Genomic DNA, 24459 nt, shown 5'->3' with positions numbered 1-24459 from the left:
GTTCATCTCCTCCAAGGATCAACTTGCTGATATCTTCACCAAACCGTTGTCTCTTCCTTTGTTCATAGGCTGTAGACGCAATCTTAACTTACTGAATACCTCAGGCCACAGTTAAGATTGAGGAAGGGTGTTAGACTGTATATTGTACCACAACTGTATTTGTACCTGTATTGTATTTTTTGGTACCCTATATAAAATGATAGACCACGCACCAGATGCGTTGAGCCAGTTTCCACCAAACCACAAGTCTAACGGTCCCCGTTCGGCGACGCCATCACCGGCAGGAGCGGCTCCGCCCTCCCTCTGGCCGGGAGGTCGGACCAACTGAAGTTGCCTCCTTTCACCATGTAGACGCTCACAGAATAGCGCAACCGCCTGACGTGCCACTCCTCGCCTGTGCCGTCTTGCAGGAAGAAGATGCGGTCCGCCCACTCCTTCCTGCGCTCGTCCGGCACGCGCACGGCCCTGGAGCACCACCGCCCGACGAACAGAGCTTGGTCGCCGCCGAGGGCGCCCCTCTCCTCCTTCCACCTCGACCTGCCGAAGTCAGCCCTGAACACGGTGATGTCCTCGTCCATTGCGCCTTCCGGCGTGACCGGCGCAGCCCGCTGCATGCGTACGCGGGAGATCTCTCTGCGGACCATCAGCAGCGCGCCGTCGCCGGACTCGACGAGGTAGTGCAGCGTGGCGCGGCGAAACTGGCTCGACGGCGGGGGACGGCCCTTTATGACGCTGTCAAGCCGAGAGATGGTCGGAAGCTCGTCGTCGCTGCCGTCGTCAGCGACGGTGTCCGCGAGCAGGTCTTCGTTCTGGTCGACGGCGTACAGCTTGCGCCTGTAGAAGGCCATGTCTTTGAGCCGCCTCCATTGGTCTCGGCCGCTCAGCGACCACGCAGGAGCGCCCAGCCGGCACAGCGCGAGCTTGCCGTGCCGCCCTTGGCCAACGACCGCGGCGACCAGGCGGGCCGAGCAGACCACGAGCTTGAGTAAGGACACCGCTGTCTGTGGCTCGGCGTCTCTCTCACGCGGGGTCAACGAATACCTGCACTCCAGCAACTCCCGCTCGGCCACGGCCACAATGGGCTCGTGACGGACACACACGCTGGACAGGCTGGGGAGTAGCGCCACGGGTGCCGTGGCGTCGGAGAACGGGTCCAGCAGCGAGTATGCGCCGTCGTCACGCTCGAAGACGAGCCACTTGCCGCAGGAGCTGTGGTGAGTCTGGTGACCGGCGGCGACGGGCAGGCGGAAGGGCCGAGCTTCGACGGCGAAGACTATCCGTGTGGCCACGCTATGCCTGGCTGGGTACATGCATGCATGTGTGCATGCAATGTTCGACGTGTCATGCATGTATGATGGATGGGTCACACTAACATCATCATTCTTTTTTTTTTGAGGGGACTAACATCAACATTCCAGTTGAACTTTCTAGTTTGATGGATTTTTTTTTTGCATAAAGCACACACATATTTGTACAAGTCTTTAGTGATTGTATGGACATAAAAAATAAAATAACAAAGTTTTCTAAGAAAAATGTATTTGTACCATTGGTATTGCCCTTTATAGAAAGACAAAAAACTTGCAAACAACTTTACACTCAATTTGCACTTTTTGTAATACACAAAGAATAAACATATAATAGTGCAATTTTCACAACCTAGTATAATTTACAAACGTTTTGTATAGTATGTGCTTGTGTACTACACACGGATTTTTTTTTTAAAATGAAGTCTTCTAAGAAATACTCCCTCCGTCCCATAATGAAGTCTTACATTATGGGACGAAGGGAGTAATTAATTACTGGCATTGGTATTACCCTTTAAGAAGAAGAAGATGAAAATAATAATAATAAAATTGGCACACATTTTGCGCATAAATTACACTTTTTATAATATGCATGAATAACCGTATAATAGTGGAACAATATTGGTATTACCCTTAAATAAAGAAATTGAAAAAATTAAAATGAAAGTAAAATAATGAAGTTTTCTAGGAAAGAATGAAACCCTTTAAGAAGAAAAAATAATAATGAAATTTTCTAGGGAAGAATGAAACCCTTTAAAAAGAAACAAAATAAAAATAAAATAACGAAGTTCTATAGGGAAGAATGACACATTTTAAGAAGAAAGAAAATAAAAAAACAAAGTTTTCTATGGAAGTATGAAACCCTTTAAGAAGAAAGGAAATTAAAAATCAAAATAAAAAATGAAGTTTTTTACGGAAGAATGAAAACCTTAAAAAAGAAAACAAAAAAAACTTGCATAAGTTTGCCCTAAAATTGCACATTTTGTAATATGCAAATAATAAGTTTATGCAGTGCAATTTTTGCTCTCTACTATAATTTACACACATGGTGTTGTTGGGTTAACGCAGTAATTTCAAAAAAATTCCTACACACACGCAAGATCATGGTGATGCATAGCAACGAGAGGGAAGAGTATTGTCTACGTACCCTCGTAGACCGTAAGCGGAAGCGTTATGACAACACGGTTGATGTAGTCGTACGTCTTCACGATCAACCGATCCTAGTACCGAAAGTATGACACCTCCGCGATCTGCACACGTTCGGCTCGGTGACGTCCCACGAACTCATGATCCAACAGAGTGTCGAGGGAGAGCTTCGTCAGCACGACGGCGTGATGACGGTGATGATGATGCTACCGGAACAGGGCTTCGCCTAAGCACCGCTACGATATGACCGAGGTGGATTATGGTGGAGGGAGGCACCGCACACGGCTAAGAGATCAATGATCAACTTGTGTGTCTATGGGGTGCCCCCTGACCACGTATATAAAAGATGGAGGGAGGAGGAGGCCGGCCCTCATAGGGCGCGCCCAAAGTGTAGAGTCGTACTAGGACTCCCTAGTCCTAGTAGGATTCCACCTCCCACATGGAATAGGAAAAAGGGAAGGGAGAAGGAGAAGGAAGGAAAGGGCGCCCCCCTTTCCCTAGTCCAATTCAGACCAATCCATGGGGAAGGGGCGCGGCCATCCTTGAGGCCTTTCTCTCCTTTCCCGTATGGCCCATTAAGGCCCAATACGAATTCAGGCAACTCTCCTGTACTCTGAAAAATACCCGAATCACTCGGAACCTTTCCGATGTCCGAATATGGCCTTCCAATATGTCGATCTTTACGCCTCGACCATTTCGAGACTCCTCGTCATGTCCCCGATCTCATCCGGGACTCCGAACAAACTTTGGTCATCAAATTACATAACTCATAATACAAATCGTCACGGAACGTTAAGCGTGCGGACCCTACGGGTTCGAGAACTATGTAGACATGACCGAGACTCATCTCCGGTCGATAACCAATATCGGAATCTGGATGCTCATATTGGTTCCTACATATTCTACGAAGATCTTTATCGGTCAAACCGCATAACAATATACGTTGTTCCCTTTGTCATCGATATGTTACTTGCCCGAGATTCGATCGTCGGTATCTCAATGCCTAGTTCAATCTCGTTACGGGCAAGTCTCTTTACTCCTTCCGTAATGCATCATCCCGCAACTAACTCATTAGTTACATTGCTTGCAAGGCTTATAATAATGTGCATTACCGAGAGAGCCCAGAGATACCTCTCCGACAATCGGAGTGACAAATCCTAATCTCGATCTATGCCAACTCAACAAGTACCATCGGAGACACCTATAGAGTATCTTTATAATCCCCCAGTTACGTTGTGACGTTTGGTAGCACACAAAGTGTTCCTCCGGTATTCGGGAGTTGCATAATCTCATAGTCATAGGAACACATATAAGTCATGAAGAAAGCAATAGCAATATACTAAATGATCAAGTGCTAAGCTAACGGAATGGGTCAAGTCAATCACATCATTCTAATGATGTGATCCCGTTAATCAAATGACAACTCATGTCTATGGCTAGGAAACTTAACCATCTTTGATTCAACGAGCTAGTAAAGTAGAGACATACTAGTGACACTCTGTTTGTCTATGTATGCACACATGTACTAAGTTTTTGATTAATACAATTCTAGCATGAATAATAAACATTTATCATGATATAAGGATATAAATAACAACTTTATTATTGCCTCTAGGGCATATTTTCTTCAGGTGTATCGTACTTGCAAGTATACTTACTTACAAACACACACAAAAAAGACATTTTCTAAGAAGAAATGAAGTATAGTGGCATTGGTACCACTCCATAAGAAGAAAGAAAGTGAAAAAAAGAAAGAAAGAATGATAAAATTTGCACATACTCCATTGGTTATTTAGTTGCCGCTAACTACCTAATTTGTCAAGGGTATTTTCGTCCAAAATTCTCCTCGATTATGTGCCTTGGTCACCGCGCCTAAAAAATACTCCTTATATAAAGGAACAGAGGGAGTAATTTACACGGGGAAATATCTAGTGATATGGTCCTTCTGATAATACGCTGCTCATGGATTGGGTGGCATTTGGATCTACATCTAAGGGACATGATCAACTCACTCGTTTATTTACCTATAGCCCATGTTCTATCCTTGCAAAATCACAACAAGTCTCCATATCTCTCCTCTAGATCCCCATTGTCATCACATTCTCGCCTCATGGACACCGCATCCTGGTAGTTCATGGGACACGTGTGGTGATCTAATTTGTTTCAAATCAACTAGCATGGATCAATCAAACTTAAACCACATCATTAGGACTACATTGCCAGTACCTTATTGAATTTTTTCTGACATATTTATTCGCTGGAATGCAAAAAAGAGATGTTGTTGAGACATGCTAATCTTTCCAAAATGAGCTGCTCATCAAGTACAAGCCGAAGAAAATGTATTGCCTTCTGTTTGCGTTGCTCGCTTCTATTGAAAGTCGGGCTTGTAGTAAGGCATTGGGAACAATAGTCATGAGCGCTATTTGACCACAGGACAAGTACTGGGAACATAAATTTCCAAGACATGGCATATTCATTCATTCACAACATCCAAAAATCACAGGAAACAAAAACACTTCAACAACTTAAGTTTTTTGTATTGGAATTAGCATGACCTTACCATATATAAATTCACAAGAATTCTATATAGTTCATAGATTTACATAGCTATACGAAATAACTTTACTCCAATTCCCTTGGGAAATTTGTATGAAAATTATTAAATCACACCTACATGATAAAATCAAGAATTAGAGCAACAACAAAAAAATCTTTTGGGAAAATCATATGATATTTAATATGTCGAATGTTTAAACACCTTCGTGATGCCAAATAACTGCCATGCATGTGGCACCATCTAATTCTCCTGGTTGATTTTAATGTTTCTTGACCTTATAAGACCATGTCAAAAAATCAGTTATTGACCTATGTGTTGGAAATATGCCCTAGAGGCAATAATAAATTAGTTATTATTATATTATATTTCATTGTTCATGATAATCGTTTATTATCCATGCTAGAATTGTATTGATAGAAAACTCAGATACATGTGTGGATACATAGACAACACCATGTCCCTAGTAAGCCTCTAGTTGACTAGCTCGTTGATCAATAGATGGTTACGGTTTCCTGACCATGGACATTGGATGTCGTTGATAACGGGATCACATCATTAGGAGAATGATGTGATGGACAAGACCCAATCCTAAGCCTAGCACAAGATCGTGTAGTTCGTATGCTAAAGCTTTTCTAATGTCAAGTATCATTTCCTTAGACCATGAGATTGTGCAACTCCCGGATACCGTCGGAGTGCTTTGGGTGTGCCAAACATCACAACGTAACTGGGTGGCTATAAAGGTGCACTACGGGTATCTCCGAAAGTGTCTGTTGGGTTGGCACGAATCGAGACTGGGATTTGTCACTCTGTGTAACAGAGAGGTATCTCTGGGCCCACTCGGTAGGACATCATCATAATGTGCACAATGTGACCAAGGAGTTGATCACGGGATGATGTGTTACGGAACGAGTAAAGACACTTGCCGGTAATGAGATTGAACAAGGTATCGGGATACCAACGATCGAATCTCGGGCAAGTATCATACCGATAGACAAAGGGAATTGTATACGGGATTGATTGAATCCTTGACATCGTGGTTCATCCGATGAGATCATCTGGAGCATGTGGGAGCCAACATGGGTATCCAGATCCCTCTGTTGGTTATTGACCGGAGAGTTGTCTCGGCCATGTCTGCATGACTCCTGAGCCCGTAGGGTCTACACACTTAAGGTTCGATGACGCTAGGGTTATAGGGAATAGATGTACGTGGTTACCGAATGTTGTTCGGAGTCCCGGATGAGATCCCGGACATCACGAGGAGTTCCGGAATGGTCCGGAGGTAAAGATTTATATATGGGAAGTCATCATGCGGTCACCGGAATAATTCGGCGGGTTACCAGTATTGTACCGGGACCACCGAAGGGGTTCCGGGGGTCCACCGGGAGGGTCCACCTGCCCCCGAGGGCCCTATGGGCTGTGTGTGGAGAGGGACCAGCCCCTTAGTGGGCTGGGCGCCTCCTCCCTAGGGCCCATGCGCCTATGGTTTGGGGGAACCCTAAAGGGGGGCGCCCCCTTGCCTTGGGGGGCAAGGCAACCCCCCTGGCCGCCGCCCCCTCCTCAGATTGGATCTGAGGGGGCCGGTCCCCCCCTCCCTTGCCCCTATATATATGTGGGGGTTAGGAGGGCAGCCGCACCCAAGTTCTGGCACAGCCCTTCCCCTCTCCCAAGTCCTCCTCCTCTCCCGCGGTGCTTGGCGAAGCCCTGCAGGATTGCCACGCTCCTCCTTCACCACCACACTGTCGTGCTGCTGCTGGATGGAGTCTTCCCCAACCTCTCCTTCTCCCCTTGCTGGATCAAGGCGTGGGAGACGTCACCGGGCTGCACGTGTGTTGAACGCGGAGGCGCCGTTGTTCGGCGTTAGATTGGAATCAACCGCGATCTGAATCACTGCGAGTACGACTCCTTCATCCGCGTTCTTGCAACGCTTCCGCTTAGCGATCTATTAGGGTATGTAGATGCACTCCCCTTTCCCTCGTTGCTAGATTACTCCATAGATTGATCTTGGTGATGCGTAGAAAATTTTAAATTTCTGCTATGATCCCCAACACTATGAAACCATGAAAGAATTAACGATAGCACCCCACTTTATTACCATATAATAGTTTGACTCGGTGCAACTATGATTTAATTTTCATCCAAAGCTATTTACAAGACATCTATGTCCATCCTAAATTTCTTTGACATAGTTAGCGGTGGAAAGCACTTCATCAGCCCACTGTTTCACCATGTCTTACCTTCTTACAGGCTAGAGGATTCCAATATTCCTCGAGAACATTCAAGGGCTATGATGTTTCTCATATGTAAATTTTCTACACGACATTATTTCTTCATTCATCTTCAACTATGCGGGTAAATGTTCTACCTTCCCATCTTTTTTTGTTCAAACATTAGGTTTGCTATGTCTATTTTCTTCTGTAATATATCCTCATTAAATGTACCCTTGTAAATATACATACTATAAGATAAATTTTGGTACAAGAAAATAAACAAATGATATGGTCCATACAACAAGGCATAGTTATGTAATGCACCAACTCATGTACCATGAGACTGCTATTTGCATCATCTTCAAGCAATTGGAGTACTCGATCAACTCTGACTAATGCTCTCCATCGGCGGCATCATGGGCTGATTGGCGCAAGTGAGATATGCAAAAAAAATTAGATATCAGTCGGTAACACGTCCTGAACACGTTAAAAAAGAAGCTTAACTATGCCAACAATTACTATAACACTAATCTCATGTTACATGCATCAATGACATAAAATTGAAATGGCGCTAACTTGCACATCAGCAGTACATTACCAGTCATTGATAATCAAGGAGCACTGCATAATCAACTAATTCCAGGCATGTCTCGCAGGTCTATATATCGGTATCACTCTCCATAAGCTTGTTATTTTGGAAACAGACTGCTCTTTTGTGCTTTCTCTCCTTGCGCATGATAATCTTGACTGGTCTTCTCATGTGGATGCCAAGAAGGAAGCCCGGGGAAATTTTTTGCATGGTATCTTCATCGCGGAGTCATTCTTACTAAAGATAACCTTATTAAGAGGAATTGGCATGGAAGTCCGCAATGTGTATTTTGTCACCATGATGAGACAATAAAACATTTATTCTTCCAATGCAAATTGGCTCGTTCTATATGGTCAGTCATCCAAATAGCTTCTAGCTTGTATCCTCCTTGTAGTGTTGCTAATGTATTTGGCAACTGGTTACACGAGATTGATGACAGGTTTAGAACTTTTCTCAGGGTGGGAGCGCTTGCCGTTATTTGGTCGCTTTGGCTATGTAGAAATGATAAGGTTTTTAACGATAAAAGTACTTCCTTGGTGCAGGTTCTCTACAGATGTACCGGGACTCTTCGTTTATGGTCGTCTCTACAACGCGTGGAGAATCGAAACCTGTTTACGGAGGTGTGTACATGATTGGAGGCTACGGCGAGGGATACTTCTACCTAGCATGGGTGGCAACATGATCTTAGGATTGATCCCCCTCCGCTTTAGGCGTTATACAGACTCTTCATGTTTTTGTATTTCGCCTTTTTATTTTTCATTTGTGCGAGAAGACATTTTTTGGCTGTGTGCATCTTAGTAATGCAGAGGCCAGGTGTAATGCTTAAATCTTTTAAGTAATAAAGCGCACCTTTTCAAAAAAGAAGGAAGCCCTTACCAACTTTCTTCCAGACTTTAAGCTGGCGAAGATTAGTAGACAAGCAAATGAGGTGGATCACCAAATAGCTAAGTTTTGTTTTGCTAATATATGAGATGGCCTTCTGTGTAATAGTTTTCCATCCCTGTAATGAATGATTGTATTCAACTTTTCAATTAATTACAAAATGTTTTTTCAAAGAAAAGGAGCACTGCTATGAGATGATAAATCACACATGACAAGTCACGTGCACCATTGGATTGCCTCCTTTTTCAATCTGTGTGGCTTCAAAACCCTGTTGTTGACAAATCATGCATGAAAGATCGTGTGCACAGTAATTTCAATAACACTTCTTCTTCGGTACAACCCCCCTAGACACATCAACGGTTCAGCTCGTCTTATACCCCTTCATTTAAAAACTTAAAAAAGGGTAGGATGGTCATTCCCCCTCACCCTCCCCCAGCCCCGCTCCCGCGATGTACCCGCGCGCGAGGCGACGGCTTTTTTTTACACTCGCGCAATGTACGTACGTGTACGCGCGCCGGATGGTGTATTTTTCTACAGTGGGGTGACGTACGTATGTCTACGCGTGTCGGTGGTCAAACAGCGTCGGTGGTCAAGCGGCGACGGTTGGTCAATCCGCGACGCGTCGCCCGGGGAAAACTTGTTGTGGCGCGTGGATAGTGGCCCTGCCGCCCCGTCCCGTCCGTCCCCTCGACTGCCGTCGCGCCGCCCTCGACTGCCGCCCCGCCGCCTGCCGCCCCGCCATATCCCGTGGGCATCAATGTCGTCCACCCACCCACCCGTCGCCATTACTGCCCGTCCGCCCGCTGCCCCGCCGTCTGCCCTATAAAAACCACCCCCGTCCGCCCGTCGCCGCTCACACCAGTTCTTCCCCCGACCCGTCATCACATCCACCTCTCAAAACCCCGCCGACGAGATGTCGTTCCACCGCGGTAGAAGCTCCGGCACCGGTTGCGACGACGGCCCGAGCGTGTGGCCGTCGAGCCTGAGCACGCCGGAGACAGAGGAGCTGTACCGGTTTGGGCTCCTCGTGCCGCTGGGTTGCCGTCTTCCGCACGACTGGAAGCTCGACAAGGACGGCTACCCGACGCGTGGGCCCAGCGCCACCGCGGAGGAGAAGTGGGCCGGCAGCCGCTGCAACATCGCCGGTCGGCACGAGTTTTGGGACGGCAAGGACTACGCCGCCGTCATCGACGCGTTCCGGCTGGCGGAGTCCGGCGTCACGCCCGACCTCAACGGCGACTGCCGCCGCCTTATTGTCCCGCGCCCCCGTCTAGCAACGCGCGGCCGTCGGGCCCCTCCACCAGTTGCGCCGGCGCCCGCCGATCCCCCTGCCTCGCCGGAGGTGGAACTGCCGCCGGAGCAGGTCGTTTCTTCGGGAGGACGGCGATCCCGAAGATACGCCGGGGTACCTCGTCGCACTGCGGGCGTCGGTGGCTGCAGTGGCGGCTGCAGAGGCGGCGGCTGCTGCGGGGGAGGCCGCCGAGCAGGCGGCAGCGATCCAGGTGGCGGCGGCGATTCCGTCGGTAGTCCCGCAGGCGGAGGCGGCGGAGTCGTCGGAGGAAGACGTCATCGACTGGGACCGCTTAGCCCGGAGCAGCGATGACGACGATGACGACGGCGGCGGTGACGGCGCGGCGGAGGTCATCGATCTCGCGGGTAGCGACGGCGAGGAGTAGTTGTTTTAAAAAAATCGTTCTTAGTATGAATTATGCATGAAATCGTTTAGGTTTGGATGAACTCGTTTAGGTTTGAATGAACTATGTAAAATATATCTAAGCATGAACTATGTATGAAATCGTTTATGTTCAATGTTCAATATATCTTCAAAGTTTCTTGAAAAAATTAGCAAAATATTCAATGTTTATTTTGAAAAAAATAGTCGGTATGTATTTAAAAAATTTCTGAACCATGCATAAAAATGTTCACAATATATTAGAAAAGTTTCCAACTAATATACATAGCAGAAAGAAAGGCCTGCAAGTATCCAAAAATTGTAGCACAAAAAATCGTGAAAAGATATAAAATATAAAACAAAAATGAAATAAAATGTCAAATGTGTATCTAAAATTTTATAAAGTGTATTACAAATGTTCAGATTGTGTTAAAATATGTTCATACAATAAGGCCGAGTGGATAAAAAAATTAAAAGTTTGTAAAAAAAATAGAACAAATAAAAAACAAAAATAAAATTAAAAAGGTGAGATATTTTAATTCATTAACATTTTCTGAAATATTTTTAAATTCATTATCATTTATGAACCAAAGAATATTTTTAAATTCATTAACATTTATGAATCCGAGAATTTTAAAATTAATTAACATTTTCTGAAATATTTTTAAATTCATTAACATTTATGAAGAATATTTTTAAATTCATTAATATTTATGAATCTGAGAATTTTTAAATTCATAATATTTTCTAAAAAATCGTAGAAATTACATAGAGCCTCGAAACGCAATAAATTTTTGCGTGTGCGCCCTGCATAGTCACTGTAGCACGTGGAAAAAAATGGGCCCGTTTGGCGGATGCGAAGGAGAGACGTGCGCCCGAGGGTCCCCTCTGCCCACACTAAAACCACCTCCTTCCACACCAAGTACCTGAGCGGGTTCATGGAATGCACCCAACTTTTGGCAGCGCGTGTGGGGCCCGCCCGGGCACCCCACGCCAAAAATGAACGAAATCGGACAACGAACGCACGTTGTGTCAGGTTCGGGCAGTATATTTGTGGTTTTGGCCCGGAAAATCGTAGAAATTACATAGAGCCTCGAAACGCGACAATTTTTTACGTGCGTGCCCTCCATGGTCACTGTAGCACGTGGAAAAAATGGGCCCGTTTGGCAGATGCGAAGGAGAGACGTGCGCTCGAGGGTCCCCTCCGCCCATACCGAAACCACCCACTTGCACACCAAGTACCTGAGCGGTTTCACGGAATGCACCCAACTTTTGGCAGCGCGTGTGGCGCCCCGCCTGGGCACCCCACGCAAAAAACGAACGAAATCTGACGACGAACGCACGTTGCGTCACGTCCGGACAGTATTTTGTGGTTTTCAGCCCGGAAAATCGTAAAAATTATATAGAGCCTCGAAACACGACAAATTTTTGCGTGTGTGCCCTGCATGGTCACTGTAGCACGTGGGAAAAAATGGGCCCGTTTGGCGGATGCGAAGGAGAGACGTGCGCCCGAGGGTCCCCTCCGCCCATACCGAAACCACCTCGTTCCACACCAAGTACCTGCGCGGTTTCACGGAATGCACCCAACTTTTGGTACCGCGTGTGGGGCCCCGCCCGGGCACCCCACGCCAAAAATGAATGAAATTCGACAAAGAACGCACGTTGTGTCACGTCCGGGCAGTATTTTTGGGGTTTTCGGCCCGGAAAATCATAGAAATTATATAGAGCCTCAAAACGCGACAAATTTTTGCGTGCATGCCCTACATGGTCACTGTAGCACGTGGAAAAAAATGGGCACGTTTGGCGGACGCGAAGGAGAGACGTGCGCCCGAGGGTCCCCTCTGCCCACACCGAAACCACCCCCCTTCCACACCAAGTACCTGAGCGGTTTCACGGAATGCACCCAACTTTTGGCAACGCGTGTGGGGCCCTGCTCGGGCACTCCACGCCAAAAAACGAACAAAATCCGACTACGAACGCATGTTGCGTCACGTCCGGGCAGTATTTTTGGGGTTTTCGGCCCGGAAAATCATAGAAATTACATAGAGCCTCGAAACGCGACAAATTATTGCGTGCGTGCCCTGCAGGGTCACTGTAGCACGTGGAAAAAAATGAGCCCGTCTGGCGGATGCGAAGGAGAGACGTGCGCCCGAGGGTCCCCTCCGCCCATACCGAAACCACCCTTCCACACCAAGTACCTGAGCGGTTTCACGGAATGCACCCAACTTTTGGCAACGCATGTGGGGCCGTGCCCGGGCATCCCACGCCAAAAATGAATGAAATCCGACAACGAACGCACGTTGCGTCACGCCCGGGCAGTATTTTTGGGGTTTTCGGCTCGAAAAATCGTAGAAATTACATAGAGCCTCGAAACGCGACAAACTTTTGCATGCGTGCCCTGCATGGTCACTATAGCACGTGGAAAAAATGCGCCCGTTTGGCATATGCGAAGGAGAGACGTGCGCCCGAGGGTCCCCTCCGCCCATACCGAAACCACCTCCTTCCACACCAAGTACATGAGTGGTTTCACGAAATGCTCCCAATTTTTGGCAGCGCGTGTGGGGCCCCGCCCGGGCACCCCACGCCAAAAATGAACGAAATCGGACAACGAACGCACGTTGCGTCACGTCCGGGCAGTATTTTTGTGGTTTTCGGCCCGGAAAATCGTAGAAATTACATAGAGCCTTGAAACGCAACAATTTTTTGCGTGCGTGCCCTGCATGGTCACTGTAGCACGTGGAAAAAAATGGGCCCGTTTTGCCGATGCGAGGGAGAGACGTGCGCTCGAGGGCCCCCTCCGCCCATACCGAAACCACCCCCTTGCACACCAAGTACCTGAGTGGTTTCACGGAATGCACCCAACTTTTGGCAGCGCATGTGGGGCCCCGCCCGGGCACCCCACGCAAAAAACGAACGAAATCCAACAACGAACGCACGTTGCGTCACGTCTGGGCAGTATTTTTGGGGTTTTCGACCCGGAAAATCGTAGAAATTACATAGAGCCTCGAAACGCGACAAATTTTTGCGTGCGTGTCCTGCATGGTCACTGTAGCACGTGAAAAAAAATGGGCCCATTTGGATTACAGACAGACGCTTATTAAAATTGAATTACAAAATCTCGACCGGTGTAGGACAAAAGCACGACCGACGGTTATATCACGTTGGGTGGGTATTGATTGCAAACTGATCACCCGGGCCTGACGCAGTAAATATCTCCACGAGCCGTCGCTATCTGAGGGAATATTCCCGACAATCTCGGACGTCGGTGCCCAATCAACGTCGTGCGTGCCCTTTCCACCTCGTACGTGTCGACAATGCACCCGATCTGATCCCGCCCGCCGTCACCCCCAGCGCCCGCCGTCACCCCACACTGGTCGTCGTCGATGCCCGCCGTCACCCAACACTGGTCGCCGTCAACACCCGCCGTCACCCGCATTAGTCGCCGTCAGCGCCCGCCGTCGCCCGAACTGGTCGCCGTCAGCGCCGTCGTCACGCACATGGGTCGCCGTCAGCGCACGCGGTCACCCGCACTGCTCGCCGTCAGCGCCAGCCGCCGCCCACACTGGTCGCCGTCAGATAGGTATATCTTTGAATATGTTTCATTCTAATATAACATCTCAACTGCATGCAATGTCACATAGATATTATTATATGCAGTATGGACATCCATGGCGTGATTGGATGTTCCGTAGAAAAGTGGGTTAGTCTTGTTAATAATTTGACACCAAGTCAGCGATTCACATTTTATGAAACGGAGATGGAGGGCATGTTACGAATACCTTCGGTGAAGATGCGTGATAATTTTCTTGCGCTTATGATTCAAGGTTTCAACCCAAGTAGTAAAAAATTCACGGTACAAGAGGCAGCCGGAAAGAAAGGGTTGATTTCACTGAGGCCTGATGATGTGTTCGCTATTTTTGGTTTCAAGAATGAAGGAGTGGATGTTTCTAGTTTTTTGAGTATGGACCAAGGGAAAGCAGTAAATAAAATTCCAGTTAGTTTTGTTAACAAAAGGACTCGTAAAATCTTGATTGATGATCTCATTCAGAAGATTGTGAGAAATAAAAATGCGGACGATGAATTTATTCAGATGGCGTTTCTCGTCCTGTTAGGGACTATAATTGCACCAGTGTCTGATGTGTACATACCAAAGAATTATTATGCGCTAGTGCAATACGTCAGGTCGATAAAAAAGTTCAACTGGAACGCATTCACTTTGCGGTTTTGTTTGTCGGAGATTGGTATGGTCTTGTAGCCCAGCCGTGTTAGGGAATGGCCACGTGGCAACCTAGCACTTCTGCAGGTATGATATATTTCTTAAGTTGAAAATTTCTATTATGTAATAATAGTGTAACACGTGATAAGTGATTTTTTTTGTTTTGCAGTATCTATATTGGGAGAAGGTGCAGCCAATGACCGGTCCGCAGTATGATCTGTTAGCGTTGTTGAGCCCCTTGATGAGGAACTGGACAGAAAAGGCAGCGGAGAAAAGGGACAAGTACGACTTCCAATATGGTCGTGGTGTTGGCATGGTAATACGTGCAATTAATTTTTTTATTTAAAGTGTGCAATTAATTATTAATTAAATTTGAATGTATAATTCTTTATGTTGTAGATCAATGACACCATTACTGAAGTGTACCGACTAAACAAAATTAGAGTGGAACAAGCTGAAAAAAACAAGAAATCCAGTACGAAAAAGTCTAACATTATAGGAAGGAGAAAAGGTGTGAGTACATCTGAGGCCTCCGCTAGCCAGAACCCTATTATGGATCGAATTATGACTGAGCTGAAGCACATTCGTAAGGACATGCTTCGTTTGCCAAAGCTATGCGCACAAGTACAAGTTTTGTTTTTTTGCCGTTCAATTTGTTTTTTGATGTGTCACCTAACTAACTAGAACTTATTTGTAATCATAGAGGGTGATAGAGAAATTAAACAAAAGCGGTGTCTTCTACAAAGCCGGTGATAGTGAAAAAGAAGAAGAGAATGAGTATGGTGATAATAGTGAATCTGGAAACTATGATGGAGACCCTCGTAAAATATTTGTATATCAACCTGCTATGGACAATTTCAAAACACCGGCAAAAAAGAATGTGCAAGAGGATGATGAAGCTGATCTTAATGATTCTGAAGAAAAGAGACCTTATTATTGCACACCTGACTATTTGGATAGTTTCAAGGGTGATAAACATGATCCTATCGAAGTTCCTGAGGTATCGGATGAGAAATCCGTTACATCTTTAGGAACAGATGAAATTGCATCACGTGGATCAGTTGGTTCTGTTGGAGAATATGAGGTACCGGAGGAGGTTGTTGGGAAACGGAAGCGCAACCGATCAAACCTTTGAAGTCTCCTTATGTGCCTACTATACCGACTACGCGTGCAAAACGTTCTGCAAAAGCAAGTGAGTTTTATAAATTTTCAAGCTGTTTTAGTTGACTTTGCGCTAAAGTTACTACTTATCATTGATTAAGTAACATATTAGAGTTATGTGCTGCAGAACTATTCGAGAAAGAAGTCTTTCAAAATTCTAGTGATGAATACGATGTGGTGAAAGCGTCTGTTAAGTTTGTCCGTGCTTATGAGCATTCAACAAAACATAGAAAGAAGGAAATATTCAATGATGGCATGCGTGAAGGTCTTAGTGCAGAGAGGGCTTGTAAGATTCTTAACCATCAATGGATAACCGGTGATGTAAGTTATTGTTGTGTTTTATATTACCGCTCACTACAAATTGGAATTGTTATACATCTTTTAAATTATTTTTAGGTTATCAATGCTTATTCGTCATATCTGTTGGGAGTTGTTGGTGACGATCGTCATATAATGCCGACCTGGCTGGTCAACTGGTTACTAGACTTTAGACCAGACACTGAGCCAGGAAAAAATGAGAACGAAGTTATGGCGAAGAAGAATGGACCCGTGAATAGATGCACTGATGAGTATTTTAAAAAAGATAAGGTAAGTTCGACTGGCTTAATGTATGCATTTACTGGTTTTAAATAATAAAACAATATGTGTTGATTGCATTGTATATTTATTGTGATGCAGACTTATATACCTCTTAATAAGGGAAATACCCACTGGGTTTCGGTCGTCATGCATCGCCCGAAGGAAGAGTTTCAGGTTCTTGATTCTTTGATGGGACGCAAACTTGACAGTGAAGTTAAAGACAAAGTTGAGGAGCTGGTACGGTTTAAATTTACATGGGCTTATCGAAACTAGCAGTTCGTAATTTAACTATCTTAAATCCTTTGCGTGCTATCAATCATATGAACAGAGAAAACAACTTGGATATGACATACGTGATGCGAATGCGAGCGGTGCTGTGAATTATCCCGATGTGTCTACCTGGCCTATTAAAACGTATAACATGCCACGGCAGAAAGATGAGTGCGTATATACTTTCACATTGTTTTAATATCTTCTCTGAAATGTGAACTTACGAATCATTATTTGTATGGACTAGCAATTCATGTGGAATATTTGTTCTTCGATGCTTTCAATACTGGGACGGTGACAAATGGACAAGCCGTTTTTTGCAGGTATGGTTTTATTTCAAATGCTTATATTTAATTGAATTCATTATGTGATACAATTCGCATTGGACTAATATGAAGTTCTAACAGGGGTCAGTTGATAAATCGAGGGACATAATGATTGCGCAGCTTTTTTTCCAGAGAGAAATACTCTCAACAATGTCAAAGACAAAGTTACCCGGCTTGCAAAGAAGAAATAAATGCGGCAAAATTTATGTAACAGAAAATTTTGTACGCTCAAATGATGCTTTCATTTATTTTGACTAGGATATTTTGTGATGAAGAAAACACTACTTGTTTGAATATTTAAGTTGAGAATGACATTTGGATTATTATTTTGTCTTCATGCCGTCGTCTATAATTTTCAATTACTCATATTCATACTTCTCCCATCGTCTACTTGTGTGACTTAAACGGTCCATGTTTATATAATGTTTAAAAAAAATGCCCGCCCAGTGAATATTTCTCCTGTCGTCTACTTGTTTGAATAAAACAGATGTTAAAAAATTCTTCTGCCGTTGTCTACTCGTGCGACTTAAACAGTCCACGTTATATAAAGTTAGAAAAAATACCCCCCAAAATTGCACGTCGGCAAACGGGCCAACAGGACAGCCACGACGGCACTGTCCCACAGTGGCAGCGTCGGACGGCGGTAGCAAAGCGATTTAATCAAAGGAGTTCAACTGCCTCTGTGGCGTCGGGGTATATAAGCAGGTCATCGCGCGCTCCGTCGGGTGAGGTGGGACTAAACGTTCCATCGCCGCCGCGTGTCGGGAGCGACGCGCGTGACCGCGTTGGCCGGCCCAATACCACTATACAACCGGACAGACGACGGCTCAAGTACCCCATGGGGGCGACGGGAAATGTTTAGTCCCACCTTGCCCGACGGAGCGCGCGACGACCTGCTTATATACCGGATGCCAAAGAGGCAGTCAAACTCTTCTAAATAACCCGCTATGCTACCGCCGTCCGACGCTGCCCTGTGGGACAGTGCGGTCGGTCTAGTCTGTGTAATGTCAGACTGGCCGGCACACTTTTCAGGCCTTTTTCTTTTAAAAAAATAGCTAAAAACGACGGTGTTATAAGTGACGGCGACAGTGCAGAAAAACAAACAACGACGGCACTACAGTGCATAATGAACACATCAAAATAATCAGAGTGAAAATACTTCTTGCATAACATAGTCTGTCATCAACAAATACATATATGGGTATCTTAGCAAATAGTCTAACATAAACAAAGTCTGACATCAACAAAGTAAAATAAGTCTCTTATACCATAATCTAACAATTAAAAAAGATCTCATAGACACAAGCAATCCATCAAAAAACTGTCTTCAATCAAAGGATGAGCAATCTTCCATACTCCTGAAATCAAGCAAAGTTCCTACATATCAAAACAGTAAGATGTGTGTTAATTCACAATAAATAAATAAATTTGGTTTGAACAATAAGATTTACATGAACATACGAAAATCGTACTTAGGATTTTGAGGGCACATGGACTTATAATGACCAGTAAGACCGCACTGGCCACATTGACGTTTGCTTTTCTCATCAAAAGATTTAGGTCACGCATTTTTAGTCACATCAGGACCATCCTTACAGCGGCCTTTAACATTCTGTTTTGGTGCGCCTTTGGTGTTAACTTTTGTGGGATCACGAACCAGAACATGATCTTCATTAGGCTCAAATGCATCGTCATTCACAAACTTTTTCTCCGCACCAGGCTCATCCTCCTGAGTGTAATCATTATCTATTATGTCCCTCAGAGCCACCTTCAACTTGTCGAATAAAAATGGTTTATTGCATGCTTTATGAGTTGCTTCGGCAGATAAGATAGTCAACTCGTTGTATCTAGCTCTGTCCCCTGCACCTGCCCATCCCCAAGCAAACAGATCGCTAGTGCGCTTCATGGGAAGTCCACCCCTTGCAACTTGGCTCAACCTCCGCGGTACTAAACACTTAGGTATCTCACATAAGCATAGCTGAATCAGAACGTGAAGAATATGTTTGCAAGGAAGTCCTTTACGATCCATACTTCTGCAACTGCACTTCACGGTTTCTTCAGAGTTACCTGGGGTGTAGTCCACAGTGAATCTGATATCCCTATTTTCCTTCCATGTCAGTATGAATCTGTGAGTGTCTGCTCCTCTCAGTCTCTCAAGGACCTCAAGCTCCCGTGCCTTCTTCATATCTTCCTGTAAGATATAAAAGTTTGCCGCAGTGAACACATGGGCAACCGATTTCTCAATATCTTTACACTCGTCCAATACTAGTACTGTGACTGTCTGTGAGTTTGTGTAATCGTCATGCGCCTCGTTCTCACGGAGACGAACTATGCAGTTCTCATAGTGCACAATCATATCAACAATAGTCATACCGGAGTCTAGATGCAAGTGAAGACATGAATTCAGACTCTCACTTCGTTGGTTACTTCGCATACCTAGGAAGAACCCACCAGACAGATATGATGCAGCCCAAAGCCTTTTCTTCTTGTACATCCTATGTAACCATGTGTTTGTTTTCTCCGACTGCCATTTCGCGGTAAACACTGCCCATCTCTCCTCAAATACTTTTTTTGAAGTGGCATAATAAAGTAGAGACCTGAACTCCTTTAGAGACTTATGATGAAGGTGTTTCTGCATGTTCTTCTCAATATGCCATGAGCAAAGACGACGCCAAACCACCGAAAGTACCTTTCTGATGGCCTTAATCATAGCTGCATCTCCATCAGTAATCACTGATCTGGGCTTCTTCTGACAGTGAGCCCTCAAAAACGTCTCAAGAAGCAATACATATGTATCTTCCGTCTCGTCACACACAAGAGCACAACCGAATACCGTGGTGCAACGGTGGTTGTTCAAACCGACAAAAGGTATAAATGGCATGCCATACCTATTCATCCGGTATGTGCTGTCGAAGACGGTCACATCACCGTAGTCAACATAGTCTCGACGTGATTGAGAATCACACCGGAATAGGTTTTTCAGCCTTCCTTCATCATCGACGGTGTGCTCAAAGACGAAATCTGGATCCCTCTCTCTTCTGGTCATCATGATCCCAATGGCAGTGTCTGCATCACCTTGTGCAAGCAACTTCATTTTTTCTCTATAACACATGTTATAAAGCTTCTTCCTCCCAAAACCAGCCTTTGCATATGACCCGTACCTACTGACGAGAGTATCATAAATCAGATGTTTCCTGATTCCAGCACCTCCCATAGTTAAGATCTCAGCTTTCTCATATTCTTTTCTCTGATTATGAGACCGAAGAAAGGTGTCTTCATCCGGTCTAGCTAGAACATGACTGTGATCATCACTGAAACTGCTGACATACCAAACGTCACGCTCTTTATCAAGTTTCAAAGTTATATGCGCATCGCAGAAGCAACGAGTCTCCCCTCTGAGCCTGCGGGTCCTGCCTTCCATTGTACAAAGTTTTGCCTGTCGTTTCCCAGTTCTGCACACAGATACTTTCTCAAGCGCTTAGTTTCCTCAGGACCTTTCGAATATTTCAGCGAGTCCTTTCTTACGCTGAAACCACGCTCATAAGCATACTGGTTATAGAAAATGTAAGCCTCTCCTAGTGACCTCAACATCTTCCTCATCACCTTCCAATGCATGTCCAATGATTCTTGCTGATATTCATCAAATCCGGTGTCAAAATTAAACATATCATCACCAACATGCTCATCCTTCCTGCTTGGACCATCTACATCTCCCTGTAAATTAATGCATGAAACCATGTATGTCAGTCAGTTAATATTTTAATATGTAATTTATGTAAGTTTCAAAACTTACTTTGCAGGAGCTTTCATCATGAGATGCATCAACGTGCGAGTTGTCACTTTCATCGTCCACAATATTCCTCACAAAGTCCCCGTTCCCGTCCATCTGTGCAGATTTCAAAAAAATACATGTAAGCGGTCATATGGTTATTATGCCATTTCCTCTCCTATTTTTATAAAAACATACCTGTAGTGCACTTTCAGCAAATGAATCATCTATATCCATATCATCATCATCATCATCGCCATGTCGCTGCATGATGAAAAAAACATGTAATTGTCCGTGCGGTTTATCATATTTATTGTTTTTATCAACATTGATCACACTTACATTGCCACTATAAGATTCATCCAAACTCATGTAGTTCTCCTCAGTAGGTTCACCCATATTCAGTGACGAGGTTTCGTTGTCCTCGCCGTAATCATCGCCATCATAATCGCCCTCCTCCTCTAACTATACATGTTTAAAAAAATTGTAAGATCAATCAAACACCGTGGAACATCATCCTAAAATAATTTGTTCATCAAGCACAACGACGTGTCAAACCAACCTCTTGCACGGCGGCGAGGATTTCAGCTGGATCCATTTTGTCCGATGACAAATGCGCTGACGACGTGACGTTGCTGGCCGGCCGAGGGAGGTGTCGACGGCGTGAGGACGATGGCCAGTTGTAGCAGGCGGAGTCCGCAGAGGAAGGCGGTGGTGAAGATCACGGGTCGGCCGCCATCTGGGCGACGGGAAAGGAACGTGGCGGCAGCGGCAACGGCGCCGGGGCACGCGGCGGCCTGTTTGGGCGGCGAGCCGGGCGACGGCGACTTCGTGGGGACTGATACGTCTCCAATGTATCTATAATTTTTTATTGTTCCATGCTATTATATTATCAACCTGGATGTTTTATATGCATTTATATGCTATTTTATATGATTTTTGGGACTAACATATTAACCCAGAGCCCAGTGCCAGTTTCTGTTTTCCCCTTGTTTCAGTGTTTCGCAGAAAAGGAATATCAAACGGAGTCCAAACAGAATGAAACCTTTGGAAAAGTTATTTTTGGAAATAAAGCAATACAAGAGACTTGGAGTGCACGTTAGGGGATCAACGAGGAGAGCACGAGGCAGGGGGCGCGCCCTCCACCCTCGTGGGACCCTCGTGGCTCCCCTCATGTATTTCTTCCGCCTATATATATCCATATACCCTAAAACCATCGGGGAGCACAATAGATCGGGAGTTCCGCCGTCAGAAGCCTCCGTAGCCACCGAAAACCAATCTAGACCCGTTCCGGCAGCCTGACAGAGGGGGAATCCCTCTCCCGTGGCCATCTTCATCATCCCGGTGCTCTCCATGACGAGGAGGGAGTAGTTCTCCCTCGGGGCTGAGGGTATGTACCAGTAGCTATGTGTTTGATTTCCCTCTGTCGTGTTCTTGAGGTGATACGATCTTGATGTATCGCGAGGTTTGCTATTGTAGTTGGATCTTATGATGTTTCTCCCCCTCTACTCTCTTGTAATGGATTGAGTTTTCCCTTTGAAGTTACCTTATCGGATTGAGTCTTTAAGGATTCGAGAACACTTGATGTATGTCTTGCGTGGGATACCCGTGGTGACAATGGGGTATTCTATTGATCCACTTGATGTATGTTTTGGTGATCAACTTGCGGGTTCCGCCCATGAACCTATGCATAGGGGTTGGCACACGTTTTCGTCTTAACTCTCCGATAGAAACTTTGGGGCACTCTTTGAGGTTCTATGTGTTGGTTGAATAGATGAATCTGAGATTGTGTGATGCATATCGTATAATCGTACCCACGGATACTTGAGGTGACATTGGAGTATCTAGGTGACATTAGGGTTTTGGTTGATTTGTGTCTTAAGGTGTTATTCTAGTACGAACTCTAGGGCTGTTTGTGACACTTATAGGAATAGCCCAACGGATTGATTGGAAAGAATAACTTTGAGGTGGTTTCGTACCCTACCATAATCTCTTTGTTTGTTCTCCGCTATTAGTGACTTTGGAGTGACTCTTTGTTGCATGTTGAGGGATAGTTATGTGATCCTTATTATTGTTGAGAGAACTTGCACTAGTGAAAGTATCAACCCTTGGCCTTGTTTCAACGCATTGCAATACCGTTTACGCTCACTTTTACAATTAGTTACCTTGCTATTTTTATATTTTCAGATTGCAAAACATTTATCTACCATCCATATACCACTTGTATCACCATCTCTTCGCCGAACTAGTTGTGACGCCCTCGATTCAATCGTACACTAATCATACACGCAAATGTGTACAATAAAGATCAAGGACTCACGTGAAGATATCACAACACTACTCTAGACACAAATTAAAATAATACAAGCTTTATATTACAAGCCAGGGGCCTCGAGGGCTCGAATACATAAGCTCGAATACACAAGAGTCAGCGGAAGCAACAATATCTGAGTACAGACATAAGTTAGACAAGTTTCGCCTTAAGAAGGCTAGCACAAAAGCAACATTGATCGAAAAGGCAAGGCCTCCTGCCTGGGAGCCTCCTAACTACTCCAAGTCGTCAGCGGCCGTCACGTAGTAGTAGGCACCCTCGGGGTAGCAGTAGTCATCAGTGGTGTTGTCTGGCTCCTGGGATTCGTCATCTAGTCTCCACAATCGGTTATGGGGGAAAAGAGGTAGCAAAGAAGTCGTGAGTACTCATCCAAAGTACTCGCAAGACTTACATCAGATCTAAATTAAGTATGCATCTGTATCAAAGGAAATGGGTTGTATGTGTGGACTAAACTGTAGAATGCCAGAAAGAAGGGGAAAGGCCTAGCCTATCGAAGACTAGCATCTTCAAGCATCTTGCAGCATATAGAAGAGTACAGATCAACATAATGTAAAGTAGTAGTGTTATCAACCTCGGCCAGAGATCCTTTCTCGACTCCCTGCGAGAAAGCAATCCCCGAGCCATACTATCCAGTTATCATCTCATATCCAAGTCTCATCTCCATGTCTCATCTCAAGTATCCAGTTCTAGTTGTATCGATCGGGATACAACTGCAAGTGTCCGTTACCGTAGGACAAGCTATCAATAGATGTTTTCTTCCTTGCAGGGGTGCACCAATTTACCCACCACGCTCGATTAACTTCGGCCGGACACACTTTCCTGGGTCATGCCCGGCCTCGGCCAAACAATACGCCGCAACCCGACCTAGGCTTAATAGAGAGGTCAGCAAGCCGGACTAAACTTATGCTCCCAGGGGTCATGGGCCATCTCCCCGGAAACTCCTGCACATTGTGAACGCGACCGGTGAGCAGACCTAGCTACCTCCTTCCAAAAAGGCAGGTGCTTACGCAGTCCAACCCAGCGCCCGCCGCTCAGTCGCTGACGTCTATTAAGCTTCGGCTGATGTATACGACGCAGAACGCCCATACAATGCCCACGTGATGGTTAGTGCTATCAGGCCAGAGGCCCCTCGGATCAAATATCCAAATCATAGTGGATTAGGAACGCACGGTAACAAGCAGAGACTCACGAAAGATGTGACCCCGTCGCCCCATCTCGAGTACTTACGGCAAGGGCTAAGAATGCCCGGCCACGCCTCGTAAGTATCTCGCGGGCACCTTCCAGGTCAACCCGACTCCACATCACTCGCTATTAAGCTCGCGCGGGTACCCCTCAGGGCCGACCCGTCTCTAGTAACATGGATCAGTGTAAAGTCATAGTAACAATAGTAACTGTGTGTATAATACCAAGGGGAAAACCCGAGGAATCACCCCCGGTGAATTCCACTCG

At 45.5% G+C, this 24459-nt stretch overlaps 2 protein-coding genes across 2 annotated transcripts; both read right to left on the bottom strand.

The window, feature by feature from the left end:
- Positions 1 to 248: 248 nt before the first annotated feature.
- On the bottom strand, positions 249 to 1310 carry LOC125516631 (uncharacterized). The gene has a single exon (XM_087529930.1). The coding sequence runs from the start codon at positions 1308 to 1310 to the stop codon at positions 249 to 251; it is 1062 nt and encodes a 353-aa protein (XP_087386056.1).
- Positions 1311 to 18470: 17160 nt separating this feature from the next.
- LOC125516630 (protein FAR1-RELATED SEQUENCE 5-like) lies at positions 18471 to 21306 on the bottom strand. Its single transcript, XM_087529929.1, has 5 exons — positions 21241 to 21306; positions 21021 to 21143; positions 20877 to 20942; positions 20703 to 20795; positions 18471 to 20623 (listed from the first exon to the last, which is right to left on the bottom strand). Exon 5 carries the CDS (start codon positions 20328 to 20330, stop codon positions 18471 to 18473), a length of 1860 nt encoding a protein of 619 aa, XP_087386055.1. The 5' UTR covers positions 20331 to 20623; positions 20703 to 20795; positions 20877 to 20942; positions 21021 to 21143; positions 21241 to 21306.
- Positions 21307 to 24459: the final 3153 nt, after the last annotated feature.

The sequence above is a fragment of the Triticum urartu genome, chromosome 6A, assembly GCF_056163025.1.
Source record: "Triticum urartu cultivar PI428250 chromosome 6A, HENAU_Tu73, whole genome shotgun sequence".
Classification (NCBI taxonomy): domain Eukaryota; kingdom Viridiplantae; phylum Streptophyta; class Magnoliopsida; order Poales; family Poaceae; genus Triticum; species Triticum urartu.
Note: the sequence above shows the minus strand (reverse complement) of the source record. Positions and strands in the feature narration are given on the sequence as shown.

Coding starts and splice junctions, on each gene's coding strand:
- LOC125516631 (XM_087529930.1), bottom strand. CDS start 1,310: ATGTACCCAGCCAGGCATAGCGTGGCCACACGGATAGTCTTCGCCGTC.
- LOC125516630 (XM_087529929.1), bottom strand. CDS start 20,330: ATGGAAGGCAGGACCCGCAGGCTCAGAGGGGAGACTCGTTGCTTCTGC.